Source organism: Pogona vitticeps, chromosome 6 (assembly GCF_051106095.1).
Source record: "Pogona vitticeps strain Pit_001003342236 chromosome 6, PviZW2.1, whole genome shotgun sequence".
Classification (NCBI taxonomy): Eukaryota; Metazoa; Chordata; class Lepidosauria; order Squamata; family Agamidae; genus Pogona; species Pogona vitticeps.
In genome coordinates this window covers 121881852-121903272 of record NC_135788.1, presented here as the reverse complement: position 1 = coordinate 121903272, position 21421 = coordinate 121881852, and the positions used below count along the sequence as shown (strand labels likewise).

The following is a 21421-nucleotide window of genomic DNA, read 5'->3' as shown; positions in this document are numbered from 1 at the left end:
CTTGCAGCTTGCAGGATTCAAAGGATCTGCTACTAATGTCTTGGTGCCAAAGATCACAGGACACATTCAGAGGTCTTGTGGAGTCCATGCCTTGAAGCATCAGAGCTGTTTTGTCAGCATGAAGGGGACCTACATGATATTAGGCAGGTGGTTTTAATGTTGTGGCTGATCAGTGTATAAGGCTTGTGTTGGTAGTGAAGGTGTTTATCCAGAAATGTGATGTCTGGCTCATTAAAATCAAGTGTTTTCTCTGTGATTTTGTTTATTTAAGCTATTTAAACCCGCCCTTCTCATTAAAAAGGACCCAAGTCAGCTTACAACAATTAAAAGACAGTATTCAACCTAATAACAGTGAGTGTACAGTACTAAAAGGATGAACAAATTCAATACGAAAAAACATAAGCAACATCAAAACACATTCAATGCAGCAAGATACAAAGATCCATTTAAAAACCCCAATCAGGCAGCCAGTCATGCAGGAAAAACCTGCTTGAAGAGAGGCCTCTGCCTGTTTGCGGAAGGAAAGCAAAGATGGGGCCAAGCTGGCCTCCAGTGGGAGAGAGTTCCAGAGTCTCAAAGCAGTGACAGAGAAGGCCTTCTCTCGCATCCCCACAAAATGTATCTGTGAGGGGGATGTGAACAAGAGAACGGCCTCTTCTGATGATCTTAACACCTAAGCAGACTCATAACTTGCTTGTCCCAAAATGCTATTGCAGTTTGGTTTGGTAAAACTGGAGGTAGCTGGGATTTGTCATATGGAGGAAAAGATGCAAGTAATCTGTAAGATTTGGACAGCTGCTGAAAATGATCTGCATGAAATCCGTGGATGCTAGCTTAAGGCATCCAGGTATGGCCTGATGAATAGTTTACTTTGATTTGTGACAGGCCCTAAATGGATCTTGCCCCTTGCTTCATAACTATTTCTCTTAGTGCAAAGAGCTTAGTCTTGGATTGCACATATGAATCCCGATGATGATGAGCTTGAAAATATACAAGGCACTGATTGCATTTTCTTTTTTGCAGTATTGCACTCAGAATCCGATCAGCTGAAGAAGATTCAAGGAGAAAGGAGGGTGGGAGGAGGGCTGCTCCCAGAGGCCCCAGCAAAGAGGAGGAAGGCCAGAGAAAAGCTAGCCAAGGAAAAGGGGGAGATGGGGGAATTTGCCAGACCGCTTCTGGCAAAAGGCACCCCAAGCTGACCCTGACCTGAAATGGCAAAAAGGTCTCACCTGCTTCCCCACCCACCCCACCTCCGCCCCAGCACAGACACACATATACAGAGAGAGAGAGAGAGAGAGAGAGAGAGAGAGAGAGAATGTCACAGGAGGGGGCGTCAACAGTTGAAGCCTGGTCTCGGCTCTCCAAACCGCAGGGAAGCCCCGCGGCTTCCCCGAAGGTCCCGCAAAGCCTTGGCCAACCGTGTTGCACATGGGCCAAGCGCCCCTTCCCCTCCGGCCGCTCCCTCACTGAGCCCAGGGGCAGGGACGCCTCCCTCTTGCTGAGGCATGTCCAGGGTTGCTGTGGCGCGTGCCATGGTGGGCCACCAGGGTTCTCATAGATGTCTTGGGGTTTGGATGGGAGGAGCGCCGGGCAAAGGAACCGCTGGCCCAAAGCAGGAGAAATGATCCAGCGCAAGAGAACAAGAGGAAGAGGCCAGGAAGGAGCGGAGAGGGGAGAACAGCCCTTCGTCCCTGGCCTGCAGCGACGGTGTGGGCTCCCACCACGGAGGGACCCTCCTGGCCCCACCAGTGGCGGGGCCACCTTTCCAGGGCTTCGGTGTGGAGCACAGTTCATTCCTGTTGTGGGGCATTTGCAAGATCCCAGGAAAGATCCTGCTCCCGGGTCCCTGCGGTCGGCTCACCAGAAGAGAGTCCCCAGTGTTCAGTGGAAAGCGCAGCCTCTGCTCCCAAAGTGGGAAGAGCAGGAAGAGGAGGAGAGCAGTGCAAGTGGGGGGGGGGGCTGGGCAAAGCCTCCCCCACGGACCTCCCCCTCAATTCTCCTGGCTGCTGCCCACAGAGGCCACTGCTGTTCGCATCTGGCTGCTGGACAGAGGGTGCGTCTGTCTTACCACCTTCTCCTCACCAGGCATCCTCACAGCTGGGTCACCTGTGGCCGGGCGATTCGGGTCTGCAAAGGAAGGAAGGAAGGAGATGGAGGCCAGGCCGTGAGCCTGTACCCCGTGAGGATTCCCAGAAGGGGCTTGGCCCCATCCAGCACAGGGATAGAACACACCCACCCCTCCCCCTGGCCCAGGGAAGGTGGCTGACCCACCTGTGCCCAAAGGCTCCAACCCACAGTTCCGCCCTGTGGGGGCTGCTCCAGCCCCTGGGTCAAAGCCTTGCTTTGTCTCCGGGTTGGAGAAAGGGCCTCCAGCAGAGTGCTTGTGGCCCCCCCCAGCACCCCCACCCATTCACTCCCCCCCTCAAAACCTCATCCTCTCGAGGCAACTTTGTGGGGCAGTTTTCCCACTTTTCTCCCCCTCCTCCTCAACTCCTTTAGTCTGACCATGGGACGGGGGGGGGAGCTTTTTGCAAATCCTCAAGTTCAGGTGGGATTCAGGTGGGAATAGACTGCTTCCCTGTGCACGTCCCCCTCCCCAAATTGGCTGATCCATCCTGGAATTATCGGTATTGTGTATTTATTTATTTATTTACTGGATTTCCATCCCACCCATCTAAACCAAAGGTCTACTCTGGGCGGTTTACAAATTTAAAAACAATAAAACCGAAAACATGTATTATCGATCCAAGGTTGCGAAAGTATAAGAAATTAAGAAATTGTTGTTATAAGATGGCCATCCGCTGGGGCGGCAGACCTCTGGCAAGCCCCATCCCATCCCACCCCACCCCAAGCCCACCCCCACCCCCATCCCGTTTCTCCCATTGGCCATAGGGTACCTGCAGGGAGATGTCCACTTTGTCCAGGCGGGGCCGGAAGGATCTGTGCGCCAGTGGGGAGCTCCGCCCATCACTGCTGGTGCTGCCATCGGGGTCTACCCAGGAGAAAAGAGGCAGCATTTATTTTATGGACTGGCTAGAGAGATGTCCGGGGGAGGGGGGAGGGTCTCTCTCTAAGGCTTCATGTTTGTCCTAGTTCAGCATCCCCAGTTCCTCCCCCCCCCGACATGTTGTCTGAACGGTGGGGGATTTGGGGAGTGGGAGGCAAAGCAGGGCGGCTGCATTTGCTTGGCAATTACATTTGCAAAGCATCGAAGCCCCAGGACTGCAGAACCATCCCGGTGGAGAGCAGCCAGGACAGGCTGTCTCCCCCGGGGTGATAATGCCTCTCTTCAGGGCCTCCCGACCCTCTTTCGCTCATCAAACCTCTCACGCTCCCAGCAGGCAGAGAACTGGAAAGCCACTCAGCTGGCATATTTCCAGCCCCACCCCCAGCCCCCCCACTTCTGGAATCAAGAGTTTTCAGGGAATTTCAAGGCCCACTTGCAGCTTTTAGAGAATATTTCTTCTCCTCTGAATCCTCGCTGCCTGAAAGCCATTTGCTGCCTCACTGGGGGCGGGGGGGGGTGGTTGGTTCTATTGAACTGAAGCCCTTCCAGGAAATCCAGACCAGCTGCCCTGTTGTTCCTGCCCCTCCTGAGTGTTCAGTTCTCCAAGGGGTGCCATCTAAGAAAGAGCTTGGCAAAGAGGTGCCCCCTTCTCTTCTTCTGCCTGCCAGACTGACCCCTTCCCCCCCCAAGACATGGGGCAGGTAGTGCAGAAGGGGTCTATGGTGGGTCATTTTGGTCCAGTGGTGGAATACGTGAGAGGCCAATGCCTACCCACGCGCACACCCCCGTGCAAGCCTTTCTGGAATATGAGCTCAGCAGCAGCAGCGGCCACCACCCGAGAGGCCGGGCTGGCGAGACAAAAGGGTGGGGGCAGCCAAAGCCGTGTGGATCCAACAGGCTGGCTTTAAAGTTTGTTTCAATCCGTCTCTGAAGAACCGTAGGGTTTGACAGCAGGTGAATGATGGTCATGTGTGTTGCTGGGGGGGGGGGGAAGGTTGTCTCTCCCCGGGCAGAGGTGCAAGAGACCAGCCAAGGCTTTCAGCCAGTAAACAAACCTCCTCCAACCCATGGACCAAAAGCCAGAGGGGGGGGGCACCAAGGCCAGCCTGTTCTGGTTCCAGACCCTGTTCCCCAGTCTGTAAATGCAGGGAGAAGCATCTCCATCTTTTCAAAGAAGTGCCGCCTTATATGGAAGCCAAGAAGCCATGAAATGATGGTGTGGTCGTGGGGAAGAGAGGGTGGCTGTTTCGGGAACCCCAGAGAGCCAGGTTGGGACCCCAGGAGTCTGGGCTTCAGCCCCAGGCCTGAGGCTGTCTCCCCCCTGCCCAGGTTGCGGCCCAGGCCCCCCATTCGTCCACAGTCCTGCCCTTGTGTGTGTGTGGATGCAGGAGACGCCCAGACAACAGCTCAGGAAACCTGGGCCACGAAGGCCACCCACCTTCCCTCTCCACCTAGGCCTGCCCCCTCCACACCTGGCAGGGGGGGGACGTACCTGGAGTGCTGCTGGCAGGCGCTGGGATGGGGGGAGCAGGGCTGCTGGGCACAGCCCCCCCACTCGGCCTCATTCTCATACCACTTCTCCTCATCCGCCGCCCAATTCGTTGGCCTGGTGGTGGGGAGATCAGCAAAGGGGGTCATCAGCCAAGGCGCAACACACACACACACACACGCACACACACACACACACACACACACACACACACACACACACACACACACACACACACACACACAAAAACAAGCAGACAACAAGCACCCCATTTTGCTCGTAGACAGGGTGTAGGGGATCACAACCCCCGTGTCAGTGGGGGGTTTCTATCTGCTGGTTTTATTTGGCTGATGTCATTTCTTGATTGACTTTGTATGATCTCTTCATACAAAGTAAATCAGGGTGGCTGTTTCGGGAACCCCAGAGAGGCTGGTTGGGACCCCAGGAGTCTGGGGTTGATTTCTTCTTGTCTTGTGTAGCGATACATTTTTAATGTTCTGACCTTACTATGTTGTTTTACTGACTCTTGCAATCACCTTGGGAGGATACTCTATGTTGAAAGATAATTTTAAAATCCATAAGCAAGCAAGCAAGCAAGCAAACAAATTCTCTAGCCAGCCAAAAAGAACAGGGGGGGGGGGGGAGAGAGAGAGAGACTCTCTCTCTCTCTCTCTCTCTCTCTCTCTCTCTCTCTCTCTCTCTCTCTCTCTCTCTCTCTCTCTCTCTCTCTCTCTCTCTTCTTTGAACGGCAGGGGAATAAGTGCCCCCTCCCTGCCTCTGGGGGCTTCTAACTTGGAGGGCTCTTGCAGGGCCTGCAGGAGAGGGGGGGGGTCTCAGTGGCAAGGCAGAATCCAAGGCCGGCAGCTAAGGGTTCTTGCTGGAAAGCGGGCGTCCTTCTTCAGAGGCAAGGAAGAGAGCCACGGGTGCAGCCCCTCCGTGGCCACGCAGCAGGCGACTGTCCAGCCCCGGGGAGGGGCAAGGGGCAAGGGCCTCACCCTGGGCAGGCCCAGGGCTGTGCGAGGGGCAGGGCTTCCATCCAATGGGCCAGACCCCTTCCTCCGTGGGGGGGGGGACAAGGATTGGGGACCAGCGAGAGGCGGCACCTGCACCTCCTGCCCAGCCCGGCCCGGCTCAGCCCAGCCTTACCTGTCCTTCGGGCGGCAGCGCCTCCAGCAGAGAAGGACGGCCAGGAGGAGGATCAGCAGCAGGAGAGCCGCCAGGCCCAGGGCCACCCCCACGGCCACCCCCACCTTGCTGATGCTCTGCTCGCAGTGCTGGCCGGAGTACCAGTAAGAGTCGGACTGCGCACAACTGTCAAAGAAAAGCAAGAGGGGCGCCAGGTGAGGGGCAGGATGTGTGCGCGTGGGGGGGGGGAAGGATTGGCATCCTCACTCTGGGCCCTTTTCGCAAGGGGGAGGCAGTGCTTACGAACAGGGACGGGGTGGGGTGGGCGGCACGAGGGCAGCCCCCTGGGCCAACCGTGTCTCCGCTTGGGCAGCCGAGCGCCTTGTGGTCCCCGGCCGGCCGACGGTCACCCTTGGCTTGGCCCCGCAGGAACCCTTGCTGAGCCCCCTTGCAGGAACGGCCCTTGCGGGTGCGGCTCCTTCCGCCTCTCCGGTGCTTCTGCGAAGCCACATTCTGTGGCCAGACCAGGAGAAAACACCAGGACAGGATGTGTCCCCTTCCAAGCCGTGCTCTCGGTTTGTGGGCAGGAGGAACGAAGCAGCTCAACTGAACGGCAGGCCCATCACCAGGGTTGTCGTAAGTCGCGAGCTTCTTCGCCGCACCGGCTGGCAACCCCATCCACCCTCCTCGTGGAGATCAGCCCTCCCACGCCAACCGACCCAAACCCATTTCCCACCACCACCACCACCACCGCCCCACGCCGGTGCGCCACTCACTAGCAGCTGGGCCCATCGGGCTGGAGGTAGCAGTTGCCATTCATGCAGCTGAAGGGGTGGGGGTGCAGATAGCTGCAGTTGGAGACACAGTACAGCGTGCCACTGATGTTCCTCCCCACGTAATACTGCTGGAGGTCAGGGGATAACCCTGGCTGATTCTTGCAAAGAGCTGTCAGGGAAAGAGTGGTCAGCAGCGGGGGTGCGGTGGGGGGGGAGGAAAGGGCAGCTACCCCTCACAGGCTCTTGCGTGTCTGGAGCAGAAGAATGAAGGAGCTCTCCCGCACCAGAAGCGGGGGGGGGGGGGGAGACTGGGGGGCTTCAGCCCTGCCTCCTGCCTGATCAGGTGCCTTTGGAGGGGGGTCCCAGAAAGGGTGGGGAGGCAGAAGCCCCCTCCCAGTCACCCTGCCCAGTGCTTGAGGTTCAAGGCCCGCCTGCCTTTGAATGTGGAGGTCCTTGGCCCCCCCCAACAGCTCCTCTGCTCGCCCCACCTTCTTTTACCGACTCCCTTCAGAAGCCATCTTGGCCGGCAGTCGCAGCGGCCCCATTTTGTGTGGTGGGGCGTTCCGCCCTTTGGGGTGGGGAAATTGTGGGCTGCCACCTGCTCTTCTCCCTGTCCCGAATGGAGCAGACCCTCCCTGCAGCCACCTCCCAGGCTGGCTTGCTGAATCTCTGGCTTTCTGCTCAGGTGCTTCTCCCCAACCCCCCAACCCCCAGCGGGGGGGGGGGAGGCTGTATCCTTCTCTGCCACCCAGAACAGCTCCCAAAACGCACCCCCCCCCGGCCTGCTGCTGCTGTGCTTCTTGAATACTTTGCATTCGTTCTCCCGTGGCGCCAGTGTTTGCTCATCCTGCAACGCCTTTTCCTGCTTTTGCTTGCTTTGTTTTGTATTATTCAAGAGAGAGATGCCTACATGGGCAAACAGACACACACACACTCACGCCAGCAGGTGTGTGTAAGACACACAAGCCGACACAGACGCCTTCTCACCTTCAGCGCTGAGGGGCACTTCAAGCACTCGGGAAAAGATCGGGTTGAAAGCCAGGCAACCTGGAGGCAGAAAAGAGGAAGGGGCCAAATCAGGGGCTGCTGTTACCCTCCCCCCCCTCCCGGGGCAGGAGGAACACCGGCAGGAGAGCGTGTCCCTGTGGAAGGGGCATTCCCGCCCACAGACCCCCACGTCCCTCTGTCTGGGTCTCAGGAGCATGGGCACCACGCTCCCCCCTCGCCTGCCCTTCCCTTCCCACGCACGTCCAGGCCCGTCTCCCCAACCGCCTGCGACATCCACCGTGGAATGGTGTGTCCCTCTGTGCATGTGGCCCCAGGGGCGTGCCATTTCTACTGCCTTGAATAAGGAAAATGAGGGCTCGCAGCACCGTGACGTGTGATGGGCTGGTAAGAATACGCGGCACTAGATGTGCGTGCTACCAAAAGAACAGGAAGAGATTTATGGCCCCTCAAGGGCGAACGGAATTTTTTCGTGTCACATTTTGTGGATTACACCCCACTTCCTGGATCAACACCTTTCCCCGGTGAAAGCCTCTGCTGACCTGGAAGGCGAGGCCAGGGGGATTATGGGATCTGTTGTTGGTCGTGCCATGGGCCCTCCTTCCTTCGGCTCAAGAGGGTCAGGCAGAACCCATGGGGAGGCAGGGCTCTCTTCCTTGCCAACTGGCTGGTGGGGCCAGCCAAAAAGGGGGCCAAAAGTTCTGCCCAGTGACACACACACACACACACACACACACACACACACACACACACACACACACACACACACACACACACACACACACACACACACACACACACACACACACACACACACACACACACACACACACACCCCTCCAGTCCCAGTCCTCCTGCGTCCTTAGCTGGCATTCTGCCCCCACCTCAGCAGCCAAGAAGGACCAGATTCAAGGCCAGTTCCTGGGCCTGTTTACACTGCCGTAAGTTTGGTGGGACATAAAGCGATATGTAGGATCACAGCCCCTGGAGGACATGTGCTTCCTCGGGATAGTCAAGGAGGGGGAGGCTTAAAAGGCCACCTTTTCCTCACTCCCCATAAGCGGGTTTTCCTGGGGGAGAGAAGACCCTCCCACACCCACCCCTGCTGGCTAAATGAGTGGGGGAGGGAGCAGGAGGAGACCAGCCTGACGTCTGAGCTGGGGGGGGGCACCTCACCTGCGTTCTGGGACGAGGCATCTGAGCAGGAGGCGCACGAGCAGGAGGCGCTCAGCAGGGTCCGGTTGATGGCTTCGACAGCGCTGTCGTAGGTCTTGTTGAAATTAGAGAAGGGCATGCTCACCAGCACCTCGTGATCCACATTGATGCTGCCTTCACTGAATGAGGCGAGGAGTGGGGGGAGAAGGAGGAGGAGAAGGAGAGCTGCCACTTGGGACAGTAGTTTGCGCGCCCCCTTTGGCATGCGGTGCCCTGGCACACATGCCGCGCCTCCCTCCCCTCCTGCTGCCTGTTGTGCCAAGCAGGGCTGTGAATATTAACCCTCCTCTCTGGCCGCACGGGCACTGTGGCCAGTTCTCCACTCATTCCAAGATGGCACAATGCAGTGCATGGCCACTGGAGGTGGGTAGCAGGATCCGAGGGGCTTCTTTGGCGGTGGAGAGGCCCTTCTGCCTTGGGGCTGGGCTTGTGCACGGCCACATGTGTCCAGAGCCTGGGCTCCTGTGGCCTGGAAAATGCTCAGCCAGCGTCCCTATGCGCACACACACACACACACACACACACACACACACACACACACAGAGAGAGAGAGAGAGAGAGAGAGAGAGAAAGCACTGCCTACGACTGGGTGCCACAGGTATGGTCTTTCCAAGACTCACCTCAGCCGTATCACAGAGATGTTCTGGAACCCCGGGATGTCCTCATAGAACTTTCTCATCTGTGGAGAGAGAAGGAGCGAGTGAGGGAAGGAGAGGGGTCTCCGCAGCGGGACCACAGGGTGTGGGAAACAGCGAAGGAACAGCAGAGTGCCCTCGAACAGGCGCGGAGGGACGACCACTCCACTTGCCTGCCACCCAGCGGCCGTTGCCAGCCCCACCCGCCCACAGGTCCGCATCAGGTCAGGGAGTGAGGCTCTGAGGAAGCTTTAAGCCGGTTTGAAGCTCAGGACACGTGAAGAGGAAGCCCCGAGCAGGCGAAAGGGGCAGGCGCTCCGAGGTTGCATGAGATGACTCGACAGGCCTCCTTCTCAGCGTGGTGGGGATGGTCATTTGGCTTGAGTTGGCCCCCGTTCTAGCCTCTCTCACAGAACATCTGCAGGCCACCCCTTGGGATCCTGGTCACCCCAGAGAAAATGGAGGGGCTGCGCTCGCCTGCGCCTCAAGCACCTGCCCGTGGGGTAGAGCGCTCCTGATGGAAGAAGGCCAGGCCCCACCGGCGAGCCTCGGCAACGCTTCATAGGGAGTTCCTTTTGTGAACGGAGCCAGCAGCAGGTCCACACAGGGCAGCCGCTTGGTTGCCCGGCAGAGACCACCATGGCACGAGGAAGGGACTGTGCTTCGGAAGGAGATCCCTCATCTCTGACAGGCACCCGTCTACAAAACGCCCCCGATTTACTCTGATTCTGGCGCTCGGTGAGGAAGAAGCCACCTATCAACCTGCACCCATATCAGGGGGGCAGGTGGCAAGCAGAGTGAAAGGTGGGCTGTGGGGGTACGGGGGCTCTAACTGAGCCCTGGTTGAGGTGGAGAATTCCCAAGGCAGTCGTCACTCGCTTGGAATCGTGAGGAATGGTTGTGTGAATGAGGGTGCAGATCCATGAGCGACTGCAGCTGCGCAGAGCATGGGTCTCTCCCCGCCCATCCCAGCCTCTACTCACCTGTATCACAAAGTTTTTTACGAAGTCTTGGAAGGCTTTAGAGCCAGGAATTGCCATCTCTGGAGTGAAAGTCTGGTTCTCCACTTTTACAAAGACGATGATCGTTGCTGTGATGTTCGCTGCCAGCGGAAAACACAGGAGCCATTAAACGTGGAGGGGTGGCCGTGCCCACAGAGGTGCCCAGTCTCTGGGTGAAAGAAGCACAGCAGGGGCCTTGGAAGAATTTGCCTTCTCCTCATGCCCTCGCCCTGCGTTTCTTCCCTGCCTGCACTGGTGGAAGGGGAGGCAGTCAAAGTGACACTTGCAAAGCCCCTCTGATTTCCTCGCTCCTCCAACCGGCCCAGGGCACAAGAAGGCCGTTCGTCTCCTTTCAAGAAGAACCTTTGGGATACGCCTAGCCTTTTGTAGAGGGGATGACCTGGCAAAGACGCAGCAGCGGTCCGTTTCGTTTGGGGACCTCCTTCCCGCTGGCATCTCTTGCCGTGCAGAAGCAAGGACGCCTCAGTCTTTTCCCCTCTGCTGAGCACCTCAGAGGGCAAGGCTGTGGGAGGATCCTTACAGCAGCCAAGCGAGTGGCACATGGTGGGTACCCTCCCAGGGAGGGAAGGAAGGAGGCCGTGGCCGTCTGACAAAATTCGGGGATGGAGAAAGTGGAGAGAGGGAAGCTCTTTTCCCTCTCACACAATACCAGAACCAGGGGACATCCACTCCAACGGAGGGTTGGGGAGTGAGAGCAGACCAAATAAAAGATTTCTTGACCCAGCAGGATGTGGGGATGGATTCTGGCCTAGATACCTTGGAAAGGGGATTGGGCAGATTCCTGGAGGAAAAGTCCATCGCAGGTGACAAGCCCTGATGGGGATGTACAATCTCCAGGCTTGGAATGAAGGTACCTCCAAAGGCCAGATGCTGGGGAAGAGGGGGATCAGGCGAGAGGAATCTCGTGGCCTCCTGTGCTCCCCGAGGCATCTGGTGGGGCCAGCGTGAGATACAGGAAGCTGGACTAGAGGGGCCCTTGGCCTGATCCAGCACAAGACTCTTCTTATCTTTTTATGTTCTTAGGACAGGAGGTGGAGAGCCCTCAACTGTGGCTGTGAGGAGAAGACCACAGGAAGACACCTTTGACCTGGTCAGGTGCTTTCTCCACATTATTATTATTATTATTATTATTATTATTATTATTATTATTATTATTATTATTATTATTATTATTATTATTATTATTATTATTATTATTATTATTATTATTATTATTATTATTATTATTATTATTATTATTATTATTAATGCACCTATCTAGACAATGTCTACTCTGGGTGGCTCACAACAAATAGAATAAAAACAATTGAAATGTAACAATTTCACAACAATAAACAATCATTCAAGATGGATGATTGGCCCATTTTGTCCCTGCTGACCAGGAGCAATGGTCTTTCAGGACGGCAGGCAGGCAAATGCTGTCTTCCCATCACACATCTCTGTTCCCTCACATCCCTTTTGCAGAGTGACTAATAATTTACATTGGTTTATGAATCGTTGGTTATGGAATGCAAAGAGACTTCTTGGCAAAACACACACTCCCTTCACCTTTTTACCTCCACAGCAACCCTACAAGGCAGGGCAGTCTGAGGGAGCTTCCTGCCTGACAAGGGACTTGAACCCAGACCCCTTGAATCCTACCACAAAGCCCTGACCTCAAGAGAACAAGCACCACCATAAAAAAAAGAAAAAAACACTTTGCCTGTCCAGACTAGCCCGGCAGAGTAAACACTGGATGCTCTCTAACTGTGCCACTGTCTTTGTCCAGGGTTGACACGGAGGTCAGAAGAGGCTGTGGTCAGAACAGGTTGGAATGTCTCTCCCCCACCCCACCCCACCCCACCCCACCCCTCATCTAGGGGCTGTTTTGCACTTCCCGTCACACAGGGGGCGCTGGCGTTCTGGTGCTGGGCCTACAAGGAAGCCAACGGCAAAACTTTGATGCATCAGGGTCCCTTCTGTGTGTGTAGCTTCCCGGCACAGCTGTGGGCATAATCACAGGATGCCTGGTGCACGGTGGTGGTGGTGGTGGTGGTGGGGGGAGTGTACAGCCCCATCAGTCACACAAAAATGGGCCTCCCTCCCTCCCTCCCTCCCTGGTCTGTCTGTCTTTCCTCTCTTTCCCTAGCAAGAAAACAGAGACTCAGGAACAGGAGAGCGCATGGGTGGGTGGGGGGATAGACAAAGGAATCAGAGAGAGGTTAAGAAAGATAAAGGGGTGGGGGGCACAGACCAGTCCTGTAAGGAGGGAGGGGGAGGCAGAGAGAGGGGGGGAGAGGGGGGGGAAATAGACAGAGAAAAGACAAAGAGGAAAACATGCACGAGCCGAGAAAGCCGACAGAGCAAAGGGAAATGCACTCATGCACACTCAAACATCACAGGAGGGTTGGCAGGAAAAGCTGCCTGCCCTTCTGTGGAAGGGGTGGGCAGGATGGTCACCCTCTCTGTCCAGGGGCCCTTGTGCCAGGAGGCCAGCTGTGGCAAGAGGAGGGCTGCCCATCCGGCAGAGGTGGGTCCCTTCCCTAGCGGGGGGTGCGGGGAAGGACATGGTTTGGACCACACTGGTCCTCCCCTCACAGGTGGAGCAGCTCCTCTGGGGCTGCACTGCAGAGTCCAGAGGTACATATTTACTCAGAAGTAAGTCCCATCCAAGTCAAGAGGGACTGCTCCCGGTTGAGTAGACAGATGTTTGCAGAAGGGCAGTCCATTGAGTGTCGTGAGGCTTCCTCTGGGGCACAGGATGGCAACCCAAGAGGAGAAAAGGCGGTCCAGTCTGAGGGCAGAAGCGGGCACGAGACGGCCGCAGCTGCACAATTAGAAGCTGAGCTGCATTCAAGGGAGAAGAAAGTGGGATGATGGCCCAGGGTTGTCTTTCAGCCCCGTACTTAATTCATTTGGTTACATTTGCTCTAAGAAGCAGCTCCCAAGGTTGAAAGGGAAAAGAGCAAACGACAACACACACAAGAACCCTGGGCTGAGCCGTGGGACCATCCATGTCTGAAGGGAAAAGTTCAGAAGTGTCAAACGGAGCCACTGCAAAGAAGGCCCTCGCCTTTTGCGCTGCGCCGGAGGAGGAGGAGGAGGAGGAAACTGAGGGTGGAAAGACCTGCAAGCATGAACAGACTTACCCACTTGGACTTCATTCATTGCCTCCTGGCAGAGGTGCCCAGTGAAGAATGGCGGACACAGGCAATGGTCCCCCACGGGGGTCCCTCCATTCTGGCACTTTATGGGGACAGCAGCAGTGGTGGAAGAAGCTGGGGGGGGGGAGAGAAAGAGAAGTAACAAAACTGAGAAGCAAGCAAACCACAAAGCACTCCAAAATTATAACAGGAACAAAATTTGATGAGAAGAGTAAGCAATCTGTTTATACACCACAATCTTTGCTTGGAAAGTGGCTGTGAATAATGAATGACCCAAGACCTGCAATATTTGCACTGAGTTTTTGGAGTTCCTGGTTTTACCAGTCTTGCTCCACCCAGCCTTTGGATAAGAACAAAAATTATGATGTAGACTTCTGTGCAGGAAGAACACAGAAGCACCCTCTGCCCCCACCCCCACTGACAAACTTTAAGGTTGTTCCTTTGGGTCTAATAAAAGCATTTCCTTCAATGGGCCCAGCAAATCTACAGTCACCCAGGATATGGAGATGGCTACCGGCAAGACTTGTAATCCGAGAAAGAGTTGACCCCGGGCTTGTACTGGTAGACCCTGGGGTTGAAGAAGTTCGTTCCTGGGTGGACATTCCCACAGATAAAGTTGCTGGAGGGATGGAGGTCACTGTCAGAGGAGGAGCATGAGAGCTGGAAAATATGGATGTTGGCACTGAAACACTTGAACCTGAATGCGTGGAGATCATAGTGATGTTCAGGAGGTGGGTGGTGGAAAGGGTGGGCCTTGCGCTGGATGGCTGAGAGGTGGCTGCAGCTACTGTGCCAGATGTGGAGGAAGACGTGTTTGAAGTCGGATGAAGGGTAGAAAAAGTGGAGGTCCTGAGAGGAACGTGAGGAAACGTCTCCGTCTTCACCGTAATATTCTGCGTTGTCGTCTGGGTGAAATGGGGGGAAGTTTGCAGGGTTGACTGTTCCTCAGAGGTGGAAGCCAAAGATGTTGTCAATGGGATCCTGGAAGTTCCACTTACACTGGGGGTTCCAGGTGTGGCCGTCTCTTTTGACAGGAAGGTGCTACCGGCAATATACGGACTGGAGGTTTCTGTCTCCTTGGTGGTGGGCACATACCTTGAGGTCTCCTGGGTTGAAGGAAGGTGGGACGTTGAAAGAGTAGAGGGTGGAGTGGTGGAGGTTGCCAAGGAGCTAGCAAAGGATGGAGCTGATGTCAGTGGGACTGAAGTAGAACTGACTTCAGTTGGGCTGATGAAAGGTTGCGAGGCTAATGTACGATAGCTAATTTCTGAGAGGGTGGACGATGATGGTGTCGTCCTCCAAGTTGATTCTGTTTCCCTTCTAGTAAAATGAGGATTTAGAGTTGATATCAGAGGCTCTGCAGTGCTTACTGCTTCAGGAGTGATGGTGGATTCTGGTGCAGTGGTGGATGAAGTCACTGACATCGGAGTCTCAGCAGTACTTGCTGATTCAAGAGCTGTGGTAGCTTCAAATGTAGTGGAGGAGGAAGCTATTGATGTCAGAGGCTCTGGAGTGCTTACTGCTTCAGGAGTGATGCTGGATTCTGGTGCAGTGGTGGATGAAGTCACTGACATAGTTGTCTCAGCAGTACTTGCTGATTCAAGAGCCGTGGTAGCTTCGAATGTAGTGGAGGAGGAAGCTATTGATGTCAGAGGCTCCGCAGTGCTTACTGATTCAGGAGTGGTGGCGGATTCTGGTGCAGTGGTGGATGAAGTCACTGACATAGGAGTCTCAGCAGTACTTGCTGATTCAAGAGCCGTGGTAGCTTCGAATGTAGTGGAGGAGGAAGCTATTGATGTCAGAGGCTCTGCAGTGCTTACTGATTCAGGAGTGATGGTGGATTCTGGTGCAGTAGTGGATGAAGTCACTGACATAGGAGTCTCAGCAGTACTTGCTGATTCAAGAGCCGTGGTAGCTTCGAATGTAGTGGAGGAGGAAGCTATTGATGTGAGAGGCTCTGCAGTGCTTACTGCTTCAGGAGTGGTGGCAGTTTCTGGTGCAGTGCTGGATGAAGTCACTGACATAGGAGTCTCAGCAGTACTTGCTGATTCAAGAGCAGTGGAAGCTTTGAATGTAGTGGAGGAGGAAGCTATTGATGTCAGAGGCTCTGGAGTGCTTACTGAATCAGGAGTGGTGGCAGTTTCTGGTGCAGTGGTGGATGAAGTCACTGACATAGTTGTCTCAGCAGTACTGGCTGATTCAATAGCAGTGGTGGGTTCGAATGTAGTGGAAGGGGAAACAATTGATGTCAGAGGCTCTGGAGTGCTTACTGATTCAGGAGTGATGGTGGATTCTGGTGCAGTGGTGGATGAAGTCACTGACATAGGAGTCTCAGCAGTACTTGCTGATTCAAGAGCTGTGGTAGCTTTGAATGTAGTGGAGGAGGAAGCTATTGATGTCAGAGGCTCTGCAGTGCTTACTGATTCAGGAGTGATGGTGGATTCTAGTGCAGTGGTGGATGAAGTCACTGACATAGTAGTCTTAGCAGTACTGGCTAATTCAAGAGCAGTGGTAGGTTCGAATGTAGTGGAGAAGGAAGCTACTGGTCTCAGAGGCTCTGGAGTGCTTACTGATTCAGGAGTGATGGTGGATTCTAGTGCAGTGGTGGATAAAGTCACTGACATAGGAGTCTCAGCAGTACTTGCTGATTCAAGAGCTGTGGTAGCTTTGAATGTAGTGGAGGAGGAAGCTATTGATGTCAGAGGCTCTGCAGTGCTTACTGATTCAGGAGTGATGGTGGATTCTAGTGCAGTGGTGGATGAAGTCACTGACATAGTAGTCTCAGCAGTACTGGCTGATTCAAGAGCAGTGGTAGGTTCGAATGTAGTGGAGAAGGAAGCTACTGGTCTCAGAGGCTCTGGAGTGCTTACTGATTCAGGAGTGATGGTGGATTCTAGTGCAGTGGTGGATAAAGTCACTGACATAGGAGTCTCAGCAGTACTTGCTGATTCAAGAGCTGTGGTAGCTTTGAATGTAGTGGAGGAGGAAGCTATTGATGTCAGAGGCTCTGCAGTGCTTACTGATTCAGGAGTGATGGTGGATTCTGGTGCAGTGGTGGATGAAGTCACTGACATAGTTGTCTCAGCAGTACTTGCTGATTCAAGAGCAGTGGTAGGTTCGAATGTAGTGGAAGAGGAAACAATTGATGTCAGAGGCTCCGGAGTGCTTACTGCTTCAGGAGTGATGCTGGATTCTAGTGCAGTGGTGGATGAAGTCACTGACATTGGAGTCTCAGCAGTACTTGCTGATTCAAGAGCTGTGGTAGCTTCGAATGTAGTGGAGAAGGAAGCTATTGATGTCAGAGGCTCTAGAGTGGTTACTGATTCAGGAGTGATGCTGGATTCTGGTGCAGTGGTGGATGAAGTCACTGACATAGTTGTCTCAGCAGTACTTGCTGATTCAAGAGAAGTGGTAGCTTCGAATGTAGTGGAGGAGGAAGCTATTAATGTCAGAGGCTCCGCAGTACTTACTGATTCAGGAGTGGTGGCAGATTCTGGTGCAGTGGTGGATGAAGTCAATGACATAGGAGTCTCAGCAGTACTTGCTGATTCAAGAGACGTGGTAGCTTTGAATGTAGTGGAGGAGGAAGCTATTGATGTCAGAGGCTCTGCAGTGCTTACTGATTCAGGAGTGATGGTGGATTCTGGTGCAGTGGTGGATGAAGTCACTGACATAGGAGTCTCAGCAGTACTTGCTGATTCAAGAGCAGTGGAAGCTTTGAATGTAGTGAAGGAGGAAGCTATTGATGCCAGAGGCTCTGCAGTGCTTACTGATTCAGGAGTGATGCTGGATTCTGGTGCAGTGGTGGATGAAGTCACTGACATTGGAGTCTCAGCAGTACTTGCTGATTCAAGAGCAGTGGTAGCTTCGAATGTAGTGGAGGAGGAAGCTATTGATGTCAGAGGCTCTGCAGTGCTTACTGATTCAGGAGTGATGGTGGATTCTGGTGCAGTGGTGGATGAAGTCACTGACATCGGAGTCTCAGCCGTACTTGCTGATTCAAGAGCCGTGGTAGCTTTGAATGTAGTGGAGAAGGAAGCTATTGATGTCAGAGGCTCTAGAGTGGTTACTGATTCAGGAGTGATGCTGGATTCTGGTGCAGTGGTGGATGAAGTCACTGACATAGTTGTCTCAGCAGTACTTGCTGATTCAAGACCAGTGGTAGCTTCGAATGTAGTGGAGGAGGAAGCTATTAATGTCAGAGGCTCCGCAGTGCTTAATGATTCAGGAGTGGTGGCAGTTTCTGGTGCAGTGGTGGATGAAGTCAATGACATAGGAGTCTCAGCAGTACTTGCTGATTCAAGAGATGTGGTAGCTTCGAATGTAGTGGAGGAGGAAGCTATTGATGTCAGAGGTTCTGGAGTGCTTACTGATTCAGGAGTGATACTGGATTCTGGTGCAGTGGTGGATGAAGTCAATGACATCGGAGTCTCAGCAGTACTTGCTGATTCAAGAGACGTGGTAGCTTCGAATGTAGTGGAGGAGGAAGCTATTGATGTCAGAGGCTCTGGAGTGCTTATTGCTTCAGGAGCGATGCTGGATTCTGGTGCAGTGGTGGATGAAGTCACTGACATAGGAGTCTCAGCAGTACTTGCTGATTCAAGAACAGTGGTAGGTTCGAATGTAGTGGAAGGGGAAACAATTGATGTCAGAGGCTCTGGAGTGCTTACTGCTTCAGGAGTGATGCTGGATTCTACTGCAGTGGTGGATGAAGTCACTGACATTGGAGTCTCAGCAGTACTTGCTGATTCAAGAGCTGTGGTAGCTTCGAATGTAGTGGAGAAGGAAGCTATTGATGTCAGAGGCTCTAGAGTGGTTACTGATTCAGGAGTGATGCTGGATACTGGTGCAGTGGTGGATGAAGTCACTGACATAGTTGTCTCAGCAGTACTTGCTGATTCATGAGCTGTGGTAGCTTCGAATGTAGTGGAGGAGGAAGCTATTGATGTCAGAGGCTCCGCAGTGCTTACTGATTCAGGAGTGGTGGTGGATTTTGGTGCAGTGGTGGATGAAGTCACTGACATAGGAGTCTCAGCAGTACTTGCTGATTCAAGAGCAGTGGTAGCTTTGAATGTAGTGGAGGAGGAAGGTATTGATGTCAGAGGCTCTGCAGTGCTTACTGATTCAGGAGTGATGCTGGATTCTCGTGCAGTGGTGGATGAAGTCACTGACATAGGAGTCTCAGCAGTACTTGCTGATTCTAGAGCTGTGGTAGCTTTGAATGTAGTGGAGGAGGAAGCTATTGATGTCAGAGGCTCTAGAGTGGTTACTGATTCAGGAGTGATGCTGGATTCTGGTGCAGTGGTGGATGAAGTCACTGACATAGTTGTCTCAGCGGTACTTGCTGATTCAAGAGCAGTGGTAGCTTCGAATGTAGTGGAGGAGGAAGCTATTGATGTCAGAGGCTCTGGAGTGCTTACTGATTCAGGAGTGATGCTGGATTCTGGTGCAGTGGTGGATGAAGTCACTGACATAGTAGTCTCAGCAGTACTTGCTGATTCAAAAGCAGTGGTAGGTTCGAATGTATTGGAAGAGGAAACAATTGATGTCAGAGGCTCTGGAGTGCTTATAGATTCAGGAGTGATGGTGGATTCTACTGCAGTGGTGGATGAAGTCACTGACATAGGAGTCTCAGCAGTACTTCCTGATTCAAGAGCTGTGGTAGCTTTGAATGTAGTGGAGGAGGAAGCTATTGATGTCAGAGGCTCTGCAGTGCTTACTGATTCAGGAGTGATGGTGGATTCTGGTGCAGTGGTGGATGAAGTCACTGACATCGGAGTCTCAGCCGTACTTGCTGATTCAAGAGCAGTGGTAGCTTTGAATGTAGTGGAGGAGGAAGCTATTGATGTCAGAGGCTCTGCAGTGCTTACTGATTCAGGAGTGATGGTGGATTCTAGTGCAGTGGTGGATGAAGTCACTGACATAGGAGTCTCAGCAGTACTTGCTGATTCAAGAGCAGTGGAAGCTTTGAATGTAGTGAAGGAGGAAGCTATTGATGCCAGAGGCTCTGCAGTGCTTACTGCTTCAGGAGTGATGCTGGATTCTGGTGCAGTGGTGGATGAAGTCACTGACATAGTAGTCTCAGCAGTACTTGCTGATTCAAAAGCAGTGGTAGGTTCGAATGTATTGGAAGAGGAAACAATTGATGTCAGAGGCTCTGGAGTGCTTATAGATTCAGGAGTGATGGTGGATTCTACTGCAGTGGTGGATGAAGTCACTGACATAGGAGTCTCAGCAGTACTTCCTGATTCAAGAGCTGTGGTAGCTTTGAATGTAGTGGAGGAGGAAGCTATTGATGTCAGAGGCTCTAGAGTGGTTACTGATTCAGGAGTGATGGTGGATTCTAGTGCAGTGGTGGATAAAGTCACTGACATAGGAGTCTCAGCAGTACTTGCTGATTCAAGAGCTGTGGTAGCTTTGAATGTAGTGGAGGAGGAAGCTATTGATGTCAGAGGCTCTGCAGTGCTTACTGATTCAGGAGTGATGGTGGATTCTGGTGCACTGGTGGATGAAGTCACTGACATAGTTGGCTCAGCAGTACTTGCTGATTCAAGAGCAGTGGTAGGTTCGAATGTAGTGGAAGAGGAAACAATTGATGTCAGAGGCTCCGGAGTGCTTACTGCTTCAGGAGTGATGCTGGATTCTAGTGCAGTGGTGGATGAAGTCACTGACATTGGAGTCTCAGCAGTACTTGCTGATTCAAGAGCTGTGGTAGCTTCGAATGTAGTGGAGAAGGAAGCTATTGATGTCAGAGGCTCTAGAGTGGTTACTGATTCAGGAGTGATGCTGGATTCTGGTGCAGTGGTGGATGAAGTCACTGACATAGTTGTCTCAGCAGTACTTGCTGATTCAAGAGCAGTGGTAGCTTCGAATGTATTGGAGGAGGAAGCTATTAATGTCAGAGGCTCCGCAGTACTTACTGATTCAGGAGTGGTGGCAGTTTCTGGTGCAGTGGTGGATGAAGTCAATGACATAGGAGTCTCAGCAGTACTTGCTGATTCAAGAGACGTGGTAACTTTGAATGTAGTGGAGGAGGAAGCTATTGATGTCAGAGGCTCTGCAGTGCTTACTGATTCAGGAGTGATGGTGGATTCTGGTGCAGTGGTGGATGAAGTCACTGACATCGGAGTCTCAGCCGTACTTGCTGATTCAAGAGCCGTGGTAGCTTTGAATGTAGTGGAGGAGGAAGCTATGGATGTCAGAGGCTCTGCAGTGCTTACTGATTCAGGAGTGATGGTGGATTCTAGTGCAGTGGTGGATGAAGTCACTGACATAGGAGTCTCAGCAGTACTTGCTGATTCAAGAGCAGTGGAAGCTTTGAATGTAGTGAAGGAGGAAGCTATTGATGCCAGAGGCTCTGCAGTGCTTACTGATTCAGGAGTGATGCTGGATTCTGGTGCAGTGGTGGATGAAGTCACTGACATTGGAGTCTCAGCAGTACTTGCTGATTCAAGAGTCGTGGTAGCTTCGAATGTAGTGGAGGAGGAAGCTATTGATGTCAGAGGCTCTGCAGTGCTTACTGATTCAGGAGTGATGGTGGATTCTGGTGCAGTGGTGGATGAAGTCACTGACATCGGAGTCTCAGCCGTACTTGCTGATTCAAGAGCCGTGGTAGCTTTGAATGTAGTGGAGGAGGAAGCTATTGATGTCAGAGGCTCTGCAGTGCTTACTGATTCAGGAGTGATGGTGGATTCTAGTGCAGTGGTGGATGAAGTCACTGACATAGGAGTCTCAGCAGTACTTGCTGATTCAAGAGCAGTGGAAGCTTTGAATGTAGTGAAGGAGGAAGATATTGATGCCAGAGGCTCCGCAGTGCTTACTGATTCAGGAGTGATGGTGTATTGTGGTGCAGTGGTGGATGAAGTCACTGACATAGTAGTCTCAGCAGTACTTGCTGATTCAAGAGCAGTGGTAGGTTCGAATATAGTGGAAGAAGAAACAATTGATGTCAGAGGCTCTGGAGTGCTTACTGAATCAGGAGTGGTGGCAGTTTCTGGTGCAGTG

At 53.3% G+C, this 21421-nt stretch overlaps 2 protein-coding genes across 2 annotated transcripts; both read right to left on the bottom strand.

The window, feature by feature from the left end:
• Nucleotides 1-244: 244 nt before the first annotated feature.
• On the bottom strand, nucleotides 245-14405 carry MUC3A (mucin 3A, cell surface associated). Its single transcript, XM_072977341.2, has 11 exons — nucleotides 13932-14405; nucleotides 13403-13531; nucleotides 10236-10354; nucleotides 9238-9296; nucleotides 8579-8736; nucleotides 7385-7444; nucleotides 6398-6566; nucleotides 5643-5807; nucleotides 4500-4613; nucleotides 2898-2992; nucleotides 245-2127 (listed from the first exon to the last, which is right to left on the bottom strand). The coding sequence occupies exons 1-10, from the start codon at nucleotides 14131-14133 to the stop codon at nucleotides 2968-2970; spliced, it is 1200 nt and encodes a 399-aa protein (XP_072833442.2). The 5' UTR covers nucleotides 14134-14405; the 3' UTR covers nucleotides 245-2127; nucleotides 2898-2967.
• Nucleotides 14406-14458: 53 nt separating this feature from the next.
• LOC144583868 (uncharacterized) lies at nucleotides 14459-19041 on the bottom strand. Its single transcript, XM_078378813.1, has 2 exons — nucleotides 18388-19041; nucleotides 14459-14587 (listed from the first exon to the last, which is right to left on the bottom strand). The coding sequence occupies exons 1-2, from the start codon at nucleotides 19039-19041 to the stop codon at nucleotides 14459-14461; spliced, it is 783 nt and encodes a 260-aa protein (XP_078234939.1).
• Between the last annotated feature and the right edge of the window lie 2380 nt (nucleotides 19042-21421).